This window comes from Pelmatolapia mariae, linkage group LG15, assembly GCF_036321145.2.
Source record: "Pelmatolapia mariae isolate MD_Pm_ZW linkage group LG15, Pm_UMD_F_2, whole genome shotgun sequence".
In the NCBI taxonomy this organism is placed as follows: domain Eukaryota; kingdom Metazoa; phylum Chordata; class Actinopteri; order Cichliformes; family Cichlidae; genus Pelmatolapia; species Pelmatolapia mariae.
This window is the reverse complement of record NC_086240.1, coordinates 25,960,058-25,979,649: the sequence shown is the minus strand read 5'-3', so window position 1 is coordinate 25,979,649 and position 19,592 is coordinate 25,960,058. Positions and strand designations below refer to the sequence as shown.

Below are 19,592 nucleotides of genomic sequence, written 5' to 3'. Positions count from 1 at the left end.
GACATTTTGTTTTCTTAGGATTTCTCCATCTACAAGCACTGATTTGTCCGGCGCCTAGACATTTCTTTTCTAGCCACTGCTCGTCAGCATTGAGTTTTTCTGGGCTGATTCCCCATTATCACAGAACTGCAGAGCCTTCTCTGGTACTAGACTCCAGGGTGGTGGCTGACACGCCCTTCTACTCCGCGCACGGAGCGGTGTCAGTTTTATGAGGCGGAACTCAACCTTTCCCTTTTGTCACCAGTATGTGGGCTCTTGCAGGATACACAAAGAAAACAATAAAAAAACAATGGAAGTAGTTCAGCAGCGTATTGTGCTGTAAAATCAACTTACTTCCAAAACACATACAATACACATAGACATTTGAGCGCTAATTTGTCACGAAGTATTTCACGGCCACTTCAAAAACCAGTCTAAACGCAGTTCCTTTTTGGCGAACTTAAACCTATTTTGTTACGAAGTATTTAACGGGTACCTCTAGAACCAATCTAAACACAGTTCCTTTCGGCGAACGTAAACCCTATTTCACACGTTTATTTCTTCAAACCCTTGCGGCGGGTTAGACCTATTGCGCAAAACCTTACGGCGGTTCAGACCAAAACAGTGTTTTCTCACCCTCAGTCCCACCCTCAGGACCTCCGCTCCTGGCCGCCGCCCGACTCACATTGCACCCGACCCCTATGTTGCCTCCTGCGGGTGGTGGGCCTGCAGGAAGATGGGCCCATGTCCCTTTTTTGGGCTGTGCCTGGCCGGGCCCCATGGATTAAGGTCCGGCCATCAGACGCTCGCCCTTGGGCACCCTCCCTGGGCCTGGCTCCAGGGCGGGGCCCCCGGGAACCCTATCCCGGGCAGGGTGAACTGTTCCCTCGATGGTCTTTTCATAGGGGTCTTCTGAATTGCTCTTTGTCTGGTCCCTCACCCAGGACCTATTTGCCATGGGACCTCCAAACCTGAGGCCATGGTCCTCAGCCGGAAAAGATTGGAGTGCCCACTCCGGGTCAGGGACGAGACCCTGCCCCAAGTGGAGGGGTTTAAGTATCTCGGGTTCTTGCTCACGAGTGATGGGAGAAGGGAGCGGGAGATCGACAGACGGATTGGTGCAGCGGCTGCAGTGATGCGGACGCTGTACCGGTCTGTTGTGGTGAAGAGAGAGCTGAGTGTAAAAGCGAAGCTCTCAATTTACCGGTCAATCTACCCCCTACCCTCACCTATGGTCACGAGCTGTGGGTAGTGACCGAAAGAACGAGATCGCGAATATAAGCGCCGGAAATGGGCATCCTCCGAAGGGTGGCTGGCCTCTCCCTTAGAGATGGGGTGAGAAGTTCGGCCATTCGGAAGGGGCTCAGAGTAGAGCTGCTGCTCCTCCACATCGAAAGGAGCCAGTTGAGGTGGTTCAGGCATCTGATAAGGATGCCCCCTGGGCGCCTCCTGGGTGAGGTTTTACGGGCATGTCCCACCGGGAGGAGGCCCCGGGGCAGACCCAGGACACGCTGGACAGATTATATCTCTCGGCTGGCCTGGGAACGCCTTGGTGTTCCCCCGGATAAGCTGGAGGAGGTGGCTGGGGAGAGGGAGGTCTGGGCTTCTCTGCTTGGGCTGCTGCCCCTGCGACCCAGCCCTGGATAAGCGGAAGAAAATGGATGGATGTTAAATTTTAAATCTAAATATTATATTTAAATCTAAATGTTAAATCTAAATATTATATTTAAATCTAAATGTTACAGGAAACTAAATATTTAGCTAACATGCAAATTTATTGTATGGCTCAACGGAAATACCAAAATAAAAGCTTTACGAAAACCTCCAGTGCAAAAGTGTGCCGGTAGTGGTCAGATTGTGTCTGCTCTCAAATGATGGTCACTTCTCACCGCCATGAGCTGCCTCACTTCTTGTCTACCAGCACGTCCAGTGATTTAGCTGAAAACATCCAAAGATCCGTTTTGTCAGCCATCCAAAGGTTCAGCAGTAGTGGACTCTCGGCAGCTGCAGTCTCCACTTCACAATCGCTGCAGCACATGTCCAACCAAATCGCTGGACATGCTCATACTAAATGTTGTAAAAAATGACTCGAAAAAACATGTTGTAAGGTTTTGAGTTAAATGTGGAAAAATGTTGCCGTTAATTTCAGCATGTTTCACTTTACAAACGGCGCCCCATATACCTTGGCACTTGTGCAGGTGAAGCCAAAGGCAAGATATGTTTCATCAAATTTTCTAGTCTTTGGCTTGGAAGAAAGTTGGTTTGGAAACATATTTGGTGATGCTTAATCTGCTTTGCGTTTGTGTGGGAGCCCTGTCAAATACCAGTCCATTATGTGAGCAGTGTCCATGAATTCTTTTTTTTTTTTTTTAATTCATACCCCGGGTGCCTCACACTTTGGGAACTCTGATCTAATTCCTCTTGGTCACACCCCGTTGAATAAACACATTTAAAATGCACATCTCATTTATTTCTCTAGGTTAAGAACCTCTAGATTTGTCATTTGTCTTTGCCTTTTTTCCCATCATCTGATGTCCTCTTCACCAGGTTATGAGCGGGAGCTCACCTTTCAGAGAGCAGATGGCTCCTTCAGCGCCTTTGGAGAGCAGGACTCATCTGGAAGCACCTGGTATGTGATAAATACAAATGTCTGTCTAAAAGAAAACATCAGTAACATGCTCATATAACTGAAAAACTCAGGAAAACTAATAGCAGATAGTCTCTTTGCACAGGCTCTCTGCTTTTGTGCTGAGGTGTTTCCTGCAGGCACGGCCCTTCATCAACATTGATTCCAACGTGCTGCACAGTGTGGCAGCTTGGATCGCCAGCCAGCAAGGGCATGATGGGAGTTTCTTGGAGCCCGGCAGGGTGATCCACACCGAGCTCCAGGGAGGCCTGGATGGGCCTGTTTCTCTCACGGCCTACGTCCTCATCGCCCTGCTGGAAGACGCTAGCGTCAAGGTGAGATGCCATTGTTTAGGCACACTTTCCAGGGACATTTTGAGAGTTTAGAGCTTAATCAAAACAGAACAAACAGCCTCCAACACTAGTGTGGGTCCGCCTCTCAGACTGAAACATGGGGATCAATTTTATATTCAGCTTTTCCTTTGCTGAGTTAGAAATATTTTTAATATTTAATACTTATTTTAGTTTTATTTATTTGATTTTTGATTGGCTTTTAACTCATTAAGATTATTTTTCTGTAATACGTATCCTATTTTATTGAGCTATGTGTCTCCTTATTTAAGTTCCTTTTTATATATTTTCTGTTTATTATGGTAACTTTTAACTGTAGTTACAAAATAATTGCCGAACTTTAGGATAAACAAAATAGGTATTGTGTTAACTTGTGACACATGTTTGGGTGGTGACTCATATTTTGAAGTCAAAACTTTCCATCTGCAGTCATTTATATTTGGAAGCAGCAAGCACATAACAGAGCAGGCAGAAATGGAGAAGATATGCCACAGAAGTCTTAAAAGCATAAAAACAATGACCTGGGGTGGAGATGGGTTGCAAAGTGCCTTGCAGAGTGGCTTGCAGATGCAGTAGCAACCATGGACAGGCTAAAGAAGCTTAAACAGTGTTTACTTTATAAGAGTTACCAAGTAGACGTACAAAAAAACTTCTTGTGCATTTTAATTATCTAGGCTTCTGTAGTATTTTTAATGTAAAAATCAATTTAAAAACCAAAACTGACCATGCCTTATGGTTATTATCATTAACCAATCGAAGAAGAGAAATTCATTTTTTAATATTGTCTCTGTTTTCCTCACATTCATGGGTAAGATCTAATTTGGCCTCACATTGTTACATGTGCCTGTATCAACCTGTCGTCTCACCTACTGCTGCCCTATTCCATATCTGTCAGGCTCAGTATGAGACCAAGGTGTCTGCAGCCCTGATGTACCTGGAGACCCATCTTGCTCTTGGTGTCTCCAGCAACTACAGCCTCAGTCTACTCACCTACGCTCTGGCTTTGGCAGGGAGCTCCAAAGCCCAATCAGCACTCAATGATCTGATTGGACGAGCTGAGATAAGAGGTACAACAGCAGCTGTGTCTTAAAAGCCAGTTTAACATTTGGGGGAAATAAGCTTTCTCTGGGGGTTGTTATAACTTCATGCACCTCATTCTCATAGTTTCATGCAAATCTACATTATTTGATTGTGAACAGAACTATGTTACATTCAGTTAAAAACATTTTTGGATCATACAGTGGTTTTACTTGAAGAATGGTGTCCTTTAGTCTTTGTATGATTAATTAGTCTGTATAATAAAAATCACTATTAGAAATAATTATTTCTTATTTTGAAAAGTTCATAGCCAGAAAACACTGTTGTCATGGTAATGTTGCAGACAACTAGACAGGACCAAGCTCCAGGTTGGTGAGGCCTAGAAAACAAGCCTGTCTGCTATGCCTCACCTCTGGTAATTTTAGTGACTGAATCGGATGTTGTTTTTTTTATTGGTGTCTTTCTCGGCATTTTAATTGAATTATCTGAGAGTTAGCATGGCTGGAAAAATAATCCACTTCTTGGCTTTGACTTTTAGCTATTTGTGGTAGTCTTTACCCCAGATATTTTTTGATCACCTTGCTTCTCTTTTTAAAAATAAATCATCTGAATTATTCCCTGTCTTTCTGTGAGCAGACGGTGTGCCAATGTGGTTCTCCCTGGATGACGGCCTGTCCTCATCGTGGCAACCTCGTTCTTCTGACATTGAGATGGCGTCCTACGTGCTGCTGTCTAATTACAAGCTGAACTCAATCCCAGAGGGTCTGAACCTCATGAAGTGGCTCAGCCAGCAAAGAAACCACAGAGGAGGATTTGGAAGCACTCAGGTCAGATCTTAACTCCAAACAGAAGTACATCAATGTAATCTTCAAATTATTAAGATTGTACCAATGACTGAACATATCTGGCATTAAAATAAAGCATGCAAGGTCTTAAAGTATCTTTCATTTGCAGATGACATCTGTAAGACTAATATACATTTTGTTGTGATCTTCTGTTGGACCATTAGCATCCAGTACTGTAGGTCCTAACTGGCACATATGATGCATATATATATATACAGTGTTGGGAAGGTTACTTTTAAAATGTATTCCACTACAGATTACAGAATACGTGCCCCAAAATGTATTTTGTAACGTATCACATTATGTTACTCAATGAGAGTAACGTATTCGGAATACTTTGGAATATATTATTAATATATTATCATATTTTTTACAACTACATGAATGTACTGTTGCTGTGTGATTTATTACTACTACTGAAGGTTACTTGCCATACCAATACCAACTAGATTTTTAAATCTTAATATAAAATGAGTAACAGTGGGGTGGACATTAGGTAAGGCTGCACTTTTTGCAACGATCTCGTATAGAAAACTATTCCACGCATATATAAAACAGGTCCGCAGCTCTGAACCGTAGTAAAGGGACCTCTGGCTAATACGTCGGGTTCCGTGTCGGGCTCGTAGCCGAAAACTAGCTTTACTTTGTTGTCTGGGTCCACTTTGCTAGCGAGAGACAGAGAGAGGCGTTGAAAGGCTGCTCAAACGGAACTTATTGTTTCGGAGGAAAACAGTCAAGTTTTCAAGTACAGTCGAGTCTTAATAGCTTCCTTAAAACTGGGCTCGTCAGGCACTCTTTTTGGCTGCAGTGGCTATTATTATACAGGGTGGGCCATTTATATGGATACACTGTAATAACATGGGAATGGTTGGTGATATTAAAGTCCTGTTTGTGGCACATTAGTATATGTGAGGGGGCAAACTCCTCAAGATGGGTGGTGACCATGGTGGCCATTTAGAAGTCGGCCATCTTGAATACAACTTGTGTTTTTTCAATAGGAAGAGGGCCATGTGACACATCAAACTTATTGGTAATGTCACAAGAAAAACAATGATGTGCTTGGTTTCAACGTAACTTTATTCTTTCATGAGTTATTTACAAGTTTCTGACCACTTATAAAATGTGTTCAATGTGCTGCCCATTGTGTTGGATTGTCAATGCAACCCTCTTCTCCCACTCTTCACAGACTGATAGCAACACCGCAGGAGAAATGCCAGCACAGGCATCCAGTATCCGTAGTTTCAGGTGCTGCACATCTCATATCTTCACACCATAGACAACTGCCTTCAGATGGCCCCAAAGATAAAAGTCTAAGGGGGTCAGATCGGGAGACCTTGGGGGCCATTCAACTGGCCCACGACGACCAATCCACTTTCCAGGAAACTGTTCATCTAGGAATGCTCGGACCTGGCACCCATAATGTGGTGGTGCACCATTTTGCTGGAAAACTCAGGGAACGTGCCAGCTTCAGTACATAAAGAGGGAAATACATCATCATGTAGCAATTTCAAATATCCAGTGGCCTTGAGGTTTCCATTGATGAAGAATGGACCCACTATCGTTGTAACCCATTTACCACACCGAACCATCATTTTTGTTGTTCCAACAGTCTTGGAGGGATCCATCCAATGTGGGTTAGTGTCAGACCAATAGCGGTGGTTTTGTTTGTTAACTTCACCATTCACATAAAAGTTTGCCTCATCACTGAACAAAATCTTCTGCGTGAACTGAGGGTCCTGTTCCAATTTTTGTTTTGCCCATTCTGCAAATTCTGTGCGCCGATCTGGGTCATCCTCGTTGAGATGCTGCAGTAGCTGGAGTTTGTAAGGGTGCCATTTGTGAGTAGCTAATATCCGCCGAAGGGATGCTCGACTAATGCCACTCTCCAGTGACATGCGGCGAGTGCTACGCTGTGGGCTCTTGCTGAATGAAGCTAGGACAGCCACTGATGTTTCTTCATTAGTGACAGTTTTCTTGCGTCCACATTTTGGCAAATCCAACACTGAACCAGTTTCACGAAACTTAGCAAGCAGTTTGCTAACTGTAGCATGGGAGATGGGTGGTCTCGTAGGGTGTCTTGCATTAAAATTTGCTGCAATGACCCGGTTACTGCGTTCACCAGATATCAACACAATTTCGATCCACTCCTCACGTGTTAACCTCTTCGACATGTCAATGGCTGTGAACAAAGAGAAACTTGTAAATAACTCATGAAAGAATAAAGTTACGTTGAAACCAAGCACACCATTGTTTTTCTTGTGACATTACCAATAGGTTTGATGTGTCACATGGCCCTCTTCCTATTGAAAAAACAAAAGTTGTATCCAAGATGGCCGACTTCTAAATGGCCACCATGGTCACCACCCATCTTGAGAAGTTTGCCCCCTCACATATACTAATGTGCCACAAACAGGACTTTAATATCACCAACCATTCCCATGTTATTACAGTGTATCCATATAAATGGCCCACCCTGTATTTACATGCTTCCATCTCCCGTTTCTAGTCAGTGACAACACGTACTTTTTGACTCTCCTTTTTCTCCCTCCCTCGCGCTCACAGACACATCACGGGTATGGCAGTCCGTTCTCCCTGCAGCACGGACTACACTGCCCATGAGGTTACATTCTTTAGGGGTATGCCTGTAACACTCTGCCTATTGCCTTCATATTAAATTATTTTTTGAATAATAATTAAAAAAAATATTTCTTCACGTCATTATAGAAATAGGGGTGACATGGGTCGCGAGATTGAGACACAGGCATTAGAGTCTCTTCATGCGTGTTTTGTTTGGGTTTTCACTCACGTGGAATTACCAAAAATAGAGAGGGCATAGCCTAACATTTGAAACAGGAAAAGACCGCCGTGTAATCAATTTATTTCAACAAAGTAAGTGTATTTTGAATATCACCTTTTTAAACGGTAACTGTAAAGCAATACAGTTACTCATATTTTGTATTTTAAATACGTAACGCTGGTACATGTATTCCGTTACTCCCCAACACTGTATGTATATATATATATACAGTGGCTTGCAAAAGTATTCGGCCCCCTTGAACTTTCCCACATTTTGTCACATTACAGCCACAAACATGAATCAATTTTATTGGAATTCCACGTGAAAGACCAATACAAAGTGGTGTACACGTGAGAAGTGGAACGAAAATCATACATGATTCCAAACATTTTTTACAAATAAATAACTGCAAAGTGGGGTGTGCGTAATTATTCAGCCCCCTTTGGTCTGAGTGCAGTCAGTTGCCCATAGACATTGCCTGATGAGTGCTAATGACTAAATAGAGTGCACCTGTGTGTAATCTAATGTCAGTAGAAATACAGCTGCCCTGTGACAGCCTCAGAGGTTGTCTAAGAGAATATTGGGAGCAACAACACCATGAAGTCCAAAGAACACACCAGACAGGTCAGGGATAAAGTTATTGAGAAATTTAAAGCAGGCTTAGGCTACAAAAAGATTTCCCAAGCCTTGAACATCCCACGGAGCACTGTTCAAGCCATCATTCAGAAATGGAAGGAGTATGGCACAACTGTAAACCTACCAAGACAAGGTCGTCCACCTAAACTCACAGGCCGAACAAGGAGAGCGCTGATCAGAAATGCAGCCAAGAGGCCCATGGTGACTCTGGACGAGCTGCAGAGATCTACAGCTCAGGTGGGGGAATCTGTCCATAGGACAACTATTAGTCATGCACTGCACAAAGTTGGCCTTTATGGAAGAGTGGCAAGAAGAAAGCCATTGTTAACAGAAAACCATAAGAAGTCCCGTTTGCAGTTTGCCACAAGCCATGTGGGGGACACAGCAAACATGTGGAAGAAGGTGCTCTGGTCAGATGAGACCAAAATGCAAAACGCTATGTGTGGCGGAAAACTAACACTGCACGTCACTCTGAACACACCATCCCCACTGTCAAATATGGTGGTGGCAGCATCATGCTCTGGGGGGTGCTTCTCTTCAGCAGGGACAGGGAAGCTGGTCAGAGTTGATGGGAAGATGGATGGAGCCAAATACAGGGCAATCTTGGAAGAAAACCTCTTGGAGTCTGCAAAAGACTTGAGACTGGGGCAGAGGTTCACCTTCCAGCAGGACAACGACCCTAAACATAAAGCCAGGGCAACAATGGAATGGTTTCAAACAAAACATATCCATGTGTTAGAATGGCCCAGTCAAAGTCCAGATCTAAATCCAATCCAGAATCTGTGGCAAGATCTGAAAACTGCTGTTCACAAATGCTGTTCATCTAATCTGACTGAGCTGGAGCTGTTTTGCAAAGAAGAATGGGCAAGGATTTCAGTCTGTAGATGTGCAAAGCTGGTAGAGACATACCCTAAAAGACTGGCAGCTGGAATTGCAGCAAAAGGTGGTTCTACAAAGTATTGACTCAGGGGGCTGAATAATTACGCACACCCCACTTTTCAGTTATTTATTTGTAAAAAATGTTTGGAATTATGTATGATTTTCGTTCCACTTCTCACGTGTAAACCACTTTGTATTGGTTTTTCATGTGGAATTCCAGTAAAATTGATTCATGTTTGTGGCTGTAATGTGACAAAATGTGGAAAAGTTCAAGGGGGCCAAATACTTTTGCAAGCCACTGTATATATGTCAAAAAGCAGAGCTCATGCAGAACTTAATGCATTGTGTTTATCTGTGCCATGGAGCTCTATCATTATCCAAAAATGATTAAAAAGACATCAGTGGACAGGGCTGCCCTGTTCCTTCAACACCATAAACAGACTCATTGTAGTTTATTTAGATTCAATCCACCTTCCTGCTGGCCCGAATTCTCACTGGAGCCACAAATGTTGGCATACATCACTGACTGTGATTGTCTTATTTCCAAATCTCTGCAGTGGAGGTTGGGAGAGTAGGGGAGAGTGAGGTAAGATGAGCCACTTTTTACTCATGTTGCCCTGGATGTGAGAAAAAAATGACACAGAAATAGAATGATAACATATTCCTTTATTTCAGGATGTCTCCTTTCAAATGTAATGATCAGAATCTATGTCTGATGACGCTGCCCAAAATAATGACCTATTAAAAAAAAATGCTCCGTTGGCTCAACTTGCCCCAGATTAGGGGTAAATTGAACCTAGTCAGTGGGTAAACTGAGCCATCTTGGGGCAAACTGACCATGTAGTTTTTAAAATGTAAAACTGATCATATTGTGAAAACAAACCATTTTAACAGTTGTAAACCTGTGAGAACAAACCTGGAAACTGGTGGTTTCTAAACAAACCACCAGTTCAAAACCATTTATTCAAAAGAACTATTCAATATTCCAATGATCAAGGTTGCAGGGGAATATGAACTGTTGCTCCCTCCTTGCAGTTCCTCCAGCCTGTTGAGGTTGAGGTAGCTTCTTCAGCACATCCTTGCGTGGGAAAGATGCCTCATCATTTTCCTGGAACACAAACGTGGGTTTCTTACTGCTAGTGATCCCTCGGATTCTTCTGAGAAATCTGGCACTCACTTCGTTGTCTGCAAAGCTGTCAACCAGGCCAATGTAATGGTGGCTCCTGGATTTGGATGCAAATCTTACGATGACAAAGTCACCAACTACCAGGTCTGAGACATCTGGTTCACTTCTTTCATCGCTGGAACTCTCATACTCAGAAGTGTCTTCAAATGGGATGGGAACATCACTCTCCTCAGAGCTGCTTTCCACTGCAATTTTTGTCTGGGTTTGTTTCCTCTTCCACATTCCTTGCTTTTTGTGGATTATTTCTTTTTTGCCTTTCAGTTTATTTGTCCTTTCTTCATGGGCTCTCTCAATTGCCTGCTTTTCAGGTGTATCAGTCAGGATTCGTGTCTTCACACGCTTTCGATTTGTTTGTTTCCTGGGCTGCTGACTTTTGGGTAAGGGTAGAATATCAGTGGGAGACACATATCGAGCATGGTTGGGGTCACTTCGTGAACCACATGCATGTACAGGGTCTGGTGAAGGTAGCTCAGCAGAAAGAGAGGCTGAAACCACAGGTGCAACACCTTCAGCGGCAGGCTGCTGCTCCAGGTTGGGCCTGTCTGACACCATGGATGGCTCAAACTCTGCATCAGAGAAGATATCTCTGTTGTAAGGGAAAATCTCAGTGGCTCTAAATCCCGAGGAGATATTTCGTGGTGTCATTGCTGACATGAAAGCATCATTCACACAACCAGCAATTTGGTATATGCTGGCAGTTTTGCCTGGGTTGGACCTCATCCAGCCATCAAGAGCTCTGTTGTAATAGGTTTTAAATGGACCATACACACACTTATCCAGAGGCTGAAGGCGATGGGAAGTGTGGGGTGGAATTGTGAGCATTACAATACCACTTGTTTTTGCTATGTCCAAAGCCTTCAGTGAAATGTGGGCTTCATGGTTATCCATGATTAGCAGCAGTGGCAGGTCAGGGGAGCACTTGGTCTGCTGAACCAGATGTTCAAGGAACACAACAAAGACATCTTCACTGATCCAGCCTGATCTTGTAGTGGTACCAATTGATCCCGGAGGTGCTCCTGCAATGAAGTGGTCTTTGTATCTAACCCTTGGGAAGATAAACATCGGAGGGACTGCGTTACCAGTTGCATTGACAGCACAGACTACAGTCACCAGTTCGCCTCTTTCAGCAGATGTGATGGAGCCCACTTGTTTTTTTCCTTTTTCTGCCACTACCTGCTTTGGTGTCTGTACTGTTGTTACACCTGTTTCGTCAACATTAAAAATCATGTTTGGGGGGAATTTATACCTGTCAAACAAAAAAAAAGCAATGATGATTAGTTAAATTTTTAAGTAATGCAAAAAATGTTAGCTGAGAGTACGCATATTTATTCACTTAACTGTTGTTTGTAGTTGTCATAAATAGTTATTAATGTTTTCAATTAGATAACTTCTGTTACCTGTCGATCACTTTAGCCAGATTGTCAAAGAACTCCCCAACTGTAGTCTTATTGAAGGCTGTAGCTCTTCCCAAAGATGTTGCCTCAGGCATACGGCAAGAGAGATGGTGGCGTGCCAAAAAATTCTTGAACCATTCTTTACCTAAAAAATGTAATGGTAAAGTAGTAAACTACACAAAATACATTAGTCTGTGCCAACCTACTGAAATGTTGTTTCTTGCACTTCCTACCGGCTAAACCTTTCTCTGTCCAGTTGCTGGGAGTAGGAATGTTGTTTCTGCCTGCCAATTCTAATGCCAGTTCACAGCATTTCTTTGGGGAAATGCCATGGAACAGCTCTGCAAGCTTCTTGATATGCTCTGCTAGCTCCTTCTCCACCTCCTCAGAGAAGACTCTCTTTGCTGAAGCTGTTCCACTATAGCCAACCGATTTGACCTCCTGTGTGTCCCTCTTTTTAATATATCTCCTGAGTGTTGACCTGTCAATTTGTCTTTCTTTAGCCACTGATCTTATGGACTTTCCTCCCTTGACTTCACTCGCTGCCCTTTCAATCTCCTCCAGGGGTGTTGAGCCCCAGCTGGTCTTCCGTCTGTAGGTCCTTGGCATGATATCTTTTCTATAATAGTTAACATATGACAAATACAACAAAAGGGTTCAGTATACTGAACTAAAATACTATTTAATAAGTCAGAGCCTTAAATAAATTTCAGTGCCTTATGGTGGGGTAGGTTGAACCATTGGATCAATTTACCCCATAGCCTTTGGCTCACTTTGCCCCATAGCCACCATTTTGAAAAAAAAACGGGCTAGTTTAGCAATTTAGGCTAATCTTTAGAAAACTTCTTCAGATGATATTATATTTTAGAAACCCACCAACATGTATAATATATCATTTTAGACACAGATACATTTGTTTTAATATTACAGTCAATTTACCTGATATGCAGAAATTTTACTTTGACAAGCAGAAAACATTTTTTTGTGTAATACAGACTTACCCCTTCTCCAATGTGCTCCTCTTTAATATAGCAGGATGGAAATGATGAGTGCTTCCTGGATTTATGGTCACATGACAAAACATGAACACAGTTAACTAGATACAAGGGGTGGTTCAACTTACCCACTGGCTCATCTTACCTCACTCTCCCCTAAAGGTCGCCTGAGCCACAGGGACACAATAACCACATGATAACTACAGACATGCGAGGATGAAATAAACCAGAACAAAGACGTCAGGGGGAAAAAAAGTTACACAGGCTTTTGAATTCTGCATCATCTTCTTTTTAACACCAACAAAACATAAGACAGACTTGTTGGCCCTGTCAACTCTAATTAAAGGACTTTTTCTCTACTGGTTAAACTAGATTCATGTTTAAAAAAAAAAAAGTCCCCAACTGTGGTTATATGTCACATCAGAGGGCAACTGTGGCCGTCTTGGTATGTAGTGACTAAAGACTTATTAACCTCTTAGCACGCATGGCCACTCGTACATGCAGAACATGCGAGGCAGATGGGGAAACTGCCAGTAGATCCAAATACAGCACAGTGAGTAAAGCCCAGTGAGGCGTTGTCTGGCAAAGATTTTCCCTAAAACAGATGCACAGACATGTGCTGAATGGCAGACTCCCATCCTCAGCTGTAAACAGGAAATCAGCAGTGAATATCAAAGCAAAGGACCATCAGGGATTGAAATCCCCCATATCACAGACACACGTTTGCTGACATGTACCATGTGACCGCGAGTCTCGTTTCTCTTTCAGGACACAGTTGTGGCTCTCCAGGCTTTGTCTATGTTCGCGGCTCGCATTGGGTCGCACGACACTGACGTCACAATCAGGGTGAACATCAACCCTTTGACCACTGTCGCCTCCTTCCACATCAACCACGAGAACTACCTGCTCCATCAGAGCCAACAGGTACACAGATGAGCCAGCGTTATCGGAAAACAGTGGTTGTAGTATTATCCAGCAATGTTTGTGGGAATGAGTCAGATATCTGCTGGTTATTGAAGGCTGTCAGCAACTGATCAGAGCCAAGTTCATGGAACAGTGAGACAAATGATTACATCCAGCATGTAATATTATACAGATAATTCAGCTCTGTCACATTCCCTCATATTGAAAGGAAAAACGTGGAACTATATTATATTTCCTAAAAATGCCCTAAAAGATTTACTGCTTGGTGTGAGTCATTTCTACTCCTTTTAGTCCAGTTTAGGGCTTAATTTAGTTTTTAACAGTTGTTTAGTACACAGCAATTTAAAAAAAAAAAACTGCAATAATCTGTCAATAAAAACATAGAAATTGTTTTTTATGCTTTAGATTACTCCAGAAGAAAGTTTAATCCTGCAGGTGACAGCAGAAGGTCGTGGACTCGCCTTGTTTCAGGTAACAGGACATGTCACTCGTGTAATAGCACCTGCTGGTCTGTGTTCAGTCGGCCGAATGGTATAATAGTAAGAAGTACAATAGTTGTTGAGATTATGTCAAAAACAAAGCCACTTAAATTGTGGTAGTTAAAAAGTTAAAGAACAGAAGCACATATGTCAGACTGCCCACTGGGTCAATGCTGCAGAAAGCTTTAGTGAAATTCTGCAGAAGCTACTTACAGCAAGTACTTTTAACTAAAGAAACAATAAAGAAGCTGCATTTTTCCTTTAAACCTCCGCGTGATTCTCATTCTTATTCTGTAAATTTGGTTCTTCTCTTCCTTCAGCTTAACGTTTTTTACAACGTCAGGAACGAGGAGATGAGGAGAAGGAGGCGAGAAGCTGGCGAACAGGAAGCGTTTGAGCTGTACATCGAGCTGGTCGACAGCGAAGTAAACTCTGCACATCTGTACATCTGCACCAGGTGAGTGGGTCGACATCTGTTTCTTCACATGCCAACAGCTTGATGCAACAGATTCATCAGCACAGCAATCAGCAGCATGTGTGAGAAGCGTTTCCAGCGATCATCGTCTGTTTACAAACAATAAAACATAATCAGCCAAAAACACCAGATGTCAGTTTGACAGCAGACCCGAGAAAAACTTAAACATTTGTTAGAAATAATCTTTTTGAAACCAGTACATCTCCAAATATATTTATTCACTTTTGGAAAGTGCCTAAAACAATATACAGATAACTTCTAATCACTGTGTTTATTTGGTCTTTGCTCTGACGAGTTTGCTGAAACATTTCAATTCATTTCTGTTCATCAAGAAATTATTTTTTATTGCTCCTTCTTTTTAAATAAATAAAATGTATCATTTATTGTCGGTAAATTTCACCCTAATTATGTTTATACTCTTGATAAAGTTCCAAAGACAAATAAAGAAGTACTTTATAGCAATTAAATTTATTATTTTAATTTACAAGAAACTTACTACAGGCTAAGAGTCAAATAAAATTTGATTTCATTAGAATAACATTTTGAATATCATTTAAATGTTTTTTTTCTTTTCCTTTGTGTGGTGTTGCGGTCCTCTGCAGGCTGGTGTATGGTCTGGGCCTGAGTGCAACAGGGATGGCCATCATGGAGGTGGGGCTGCTGAGTGGCTTCAGTCTGTCGCCGGATGGCATCGAGACTAACGACGTTGTAAAGAAAGTGGAGACGCAGCCGGGAAAAGTCATCCTGTACCTGGACTCAGTGAGCGGCTCACAAACACTGATGTGTCTGAGTGTAAATATTGAAGCTTAAGTTATAAATTTATTTCCAGGTGACAACGCTGGAGATGTGTGTCCAGATTCCTCTGATTATTGAGTATAAAGTTGCCAAAGTCCAGGAAGCTACGGTCGTCATCTATGATTACTACGAACCAAGTAAGACTGCGCTCATATGCTTATATTAATGGATAATCTTTTTACTCTCCCTTGCAAATACTGTGTTTTGCCCAATAAAATCAAAGAACTCTTATTTAAAATGATATATAATTATAACACAAAAGACAAAGTGTTGTTGTAACAACATGGTGGAAACTCTCTCAAATGTATTCATTCGTTGTATACACGTGACATTGTTTCAGACTGAGAATGAATTGAGGTGCAAACTGTTTTAACTGTTTCCCCTTATAAACCAGCTCTATTCTGATTAGTTGTCCGCCGTTAATGGAAGCTGGGAGTGGGGGGCTTCTGTGCAACTAGCCAAAGCAGTGTGGCAGGGATGACTGTATTATCTTAACAACATCATACATAGCAGAAAGTAGAAAAAATTGCCTGAAACAGAACATTTAGAGCAGTCTGAAGGCTGAGCTGGATCCTATGACTCACAGAGATCACTTCTGCATGCACTCACCTCATTATATGAAGCTTATATGAAGACCACATTCAAGTTCATGAACAAATAACAATTAAACAGTATACTAAGTGTTTGCACAGGGACACAGTTGTTATGATTTTTCCCTGAAAACGAGGGACTGTATAAAACAATGTAATTCCTAAACAGTTAATGCAATACTGTAGTTAAGCTCATTATAGTCAAAGTGAAAATCAGCACTTTAACCTCACTGAGGCTGTTTGATCCACTGTGGTAGTAAACGGAAGCAAAATGACACAATAAAATGCATGATTGTGTAGAGACATATGGACCTAAAGCAAAACATGTCCACTTTTATTTTTTCACTGTCAGTTTTGATGTTTTTATAATCTTGTATATGGGGAAAATGCAGAGCTACATTTCTGTGTGTTCATGTAAATTTCAAAGCTCCAGTATGATCCAAACCAGGACAGCCTGTCATGTCCATGTAAACACACCAAGGACCTCCACTGACGTTTTATGAGTTTTTTATGCTTTTGTTTAGCAAGAGTTTAGCGCTGTGTGTTCGCCCAATCACGCGAAAAACCTGTGATTAAACAAAATTTATTGGCCTGAATGATTGCTACAAGCCTTTTTCTCTAGAACAGGGGCGTCAAACATAAGGCCCCAGGGCCATAATGGGCCTGGCAAAGACTCCATTTTTGAAGTTTTAATTGTATTTTAAATTGTATTTTTCCTATTGATGACCCCCCTCACTCCCATTGCCCATCACTCTACACTAGGGGTGTGCAACTCCAGGCCTCAAGGGCTGGTGTCCTGCAAGTGTTAGATGTGTCCTTGATCCAACACAGCTGATTTAAATGGCTAAATTACCTCCTCAACATGTTTTGAAGTTCTCCAAAGGCCTGGTAATGAACTAATCATTTGATTTAGGTGTGTTGACCCAGGGTGATATCTAAAACCTGCAGGACACCAGCTTGAGACCTGGAGTTGGACACCTATGCTCTACACCAAAGCAAATAAGTAATAGATGAACAATTAAATGACAGAAAGTTCTAAATTTTTAATGTCTAAAAATGTACACTTTTATACAGTGGATGCAGAAAGAAAAAAGAAGAAATTTTTGAGATAGAAGAGTTTTGAGTTTGACATTACTGCTTGTGAGGTAATAAATAAACATTTACATTTTAATTTAATAATAATTTTTTACGTTTTGTGATAAAACAATAAATTGGGTATCAAAATAAGGTTTAAAAATATAAAAAGCAGAAGTATGTAAGAATGATTTTCAGTTTAAAATATACTGCAAAACTGAAAATTCACTTTTGCCAAATTTTACAGTTACTCGCTATAACGTGGTTCATCTTTGCGGCCATGCTGTTTCGCAGATTTTTGGGGGTCAATTTTGCATGCTTTTATTTGTTTATTTATTTTACAGTGCATTTTGTTCTGCGTCCTGATCGGTTGTAGACCATTGTCACTCAATCTTGTGCTGTGGTCCTGTACAGTACAGAATGCGTTCAGCTTGTCAAATTTACATAAATCTTCGATCGCTAGCAGTGTGACTCTGAAGTGCTGTACTGTATGTTTGTAAGTTTTCAAATTAACGAACACAACAATGTCGATGAAACGTTTTGCACTGTCAAAGGAACCTGTGGTAGCACCCAAAAGGCAGAGGAAGATGCTACCATCGCATAATAAGTTGGACTTCTGGACATGCTAAAGGAAGGTAGAAGTTTTTCGGACCATAAGGCACACCGGGTTAAGCAAAACAAAATAGTCAGATAAGTCAAACTTGATTCAACTCATTCTTCTTGCTTCCCCTACTTTCGTACAATTGATCCATTAATGTTGAATTCTCTGGCAGCTGCTCTATTCCCATGTTCTGGACCTGAAAACAGGGTTTGATCTTTGGTTTCATTCTATAATACTGGACTTATTTTTCTATGAAGGTTTGAACTTTGAGAGTGTTTAAACAAGAGAGAAAAGTGTGAAAATGTTCATGCCTGTCTGAGAAAAGTGTATAAAGTATGTAGTGAGGGGTTTTACAGCCTTAAAACATCTATAATAATTGTAAAAAATAAAGTTGGCTTCTTCGCAGATTTCACATATCGCAGGTTATATTTAGAACGTAACTCCCGCGATAAACGAGGGACCACTGAAAATAAAAATCATAATATATATAATATATCTGAAAATTTTGTTTTCATCCTTCCCGTCTCAAACATCCTCCATCTTTAATCATTAAAAAGAAACAGCAGAAATACAAAGGCAGAAACTGAAACCGTTGATGTCTAAACCTTCACCTCCTCCTGCAGGGCGGAGGATGGCGAGGACATACACGTCGTCGTGGAGGAGTAGCATGTCCTCCTGCTCACTCTGCGGGAGCAGCTGCAGTCAGTGCAACGCAAACGGCGACTTCAGTCCCAACGAAGCCATCTTCAATGCATCAAGCAGTTACAGCGTCCACTTCAGTCTGAGTGGTTTTCTGCCCATACTGCTCCTCCTCTTCGTCATCTTTGATTTTTAAACATGTCTAAACAAAAAGCTGCACATATAAATCTGTCAGGCTCGGTTCAGGGTTGAAGGGAGCGGCTGTGGGGTTCTTATTTTGTTTCTGACTAAAATAGAAAACTGTCTTAGAGATGCAGAAAGTCACAGGACTCTTCTTTGTACTGTCCAAAAATAAACGTGACTGATAAATTTTGATTTCCGTTGCAGGTTTTCTTCCCTTTGTTTGCTCATTTTAAACTCACCTACACTCATCAACTGTACAGCTGTGCTGAAGAAGCGTGCATGTACCTTTGAAAGAAGGCTGGTGCGGGACAGGCTGGACAGGATATAAACAACCCTTGGTTCACAATAATGTTAGCAGCTGGGCGTTTCTTTTGTCTGTAGAAGCAAACATTTAAATATGATTTTGAGGTGAAGTTCCCCATTAAAAACTTATACAGGAACATGTTTTGGTCCAAACAGAGATCATTCAGGTTCAGAGGCGTGTTCAAAAAGTCAGAGTTTTCACTGTCACCAAGGTCACGCTCTTTCAATCTAACACCTATGAACTTACAAACTGCTCTGCAGGAGGTTAACTTCAGAGTTTGGTTTAAATCAGCTCCACATTTCACTGATTCTGTTACTTACGATCTGTAAGTGTGATATAAGTGCTCAGGGGTATTTTACTATCTGCAGCACAAACTACATGTCCTGGCAATTTATTAAGTATGTATTCAGCTGGTGATCAAAATATTCTATAAATATGCTTTCACACTTGGTCCTAATCTGCTGCCAAGTGTGTTGTACACTGCTGGAACTGCAGCTAATCAAGTACAGGTTACATGTATGGTATTTATCATGGAAAATATTCAGTGAGTGAATCAGTGAAGTTATTCCCACACCTCCTTTATGAGGTGATTTATGTTATAAACAAGCGTCAATCGCTCAAATAAAAGTATGAACTCACGAATTCACAAGATGTGATTTTCTGCTGCGTTGCTCTCTTGGCTTTGTGGCAACACCAGTGTTTCATTTTGCTTTTATACTTCTTTATGTTCTTTACCAGCTGACAATCTGATAATGTGTTTGACTGAAGTCGATGTGCTCAGCTGATTATTTTGTGGAGAAGAA

General features: G+C 41.7%; 1 protein-coding gene across 1 annotated transcript in view; it reads left to right on the top strand.

Moving 5' to 3' along the window:
* The window catches only part of cd109 (CD109 molecule), a 73,056-nt gene extending 54,501 nt beyond the window's left edge, over positions 1–18,555 (top strand). The window contains exons 24-33 of the mRNA XM_063494684.1: positions 2,527–2,608; positions 2,712–2,940; positions 3,851–4,022; positions 4,627–4,820; positions 13,494–13,649; positions 14,055–14,120; positions 14,449–14,585; positions 15,206–15,362; positions 15,433–15,535; positions 18,287–18,555. Coding sequence (XP_063350754.1) covers positions 2,527–2,608; positions 2,712–2,940; positions 3,851–4,022; positions 4,627–4,820; positions 13,494–13,649; positions 14,055–14,120; positions 14,449–14,585; positions 15,206–15,362; positions 15,433–15,535; positions 18,287–18,498 — 1,508 coding nt within the window. The 3' untranslated portion in view covers positions 18,499–18,555. The remainder of the gene's footprint in view (positions 1–2,526; positions 2,609–2,711; positions 2,941–3,850; positions 4,023–4,626; positions 4,821–13,493; positions 13,650–14,054; positions 14,121–14,448; positions 14,586–15,205; positions 15,363–15,432; positions 15,536–18,286) is intronic.
* The last annotated feature ends 1,037 nt before the right edge of the window (positions 18,556–19,592 follow it).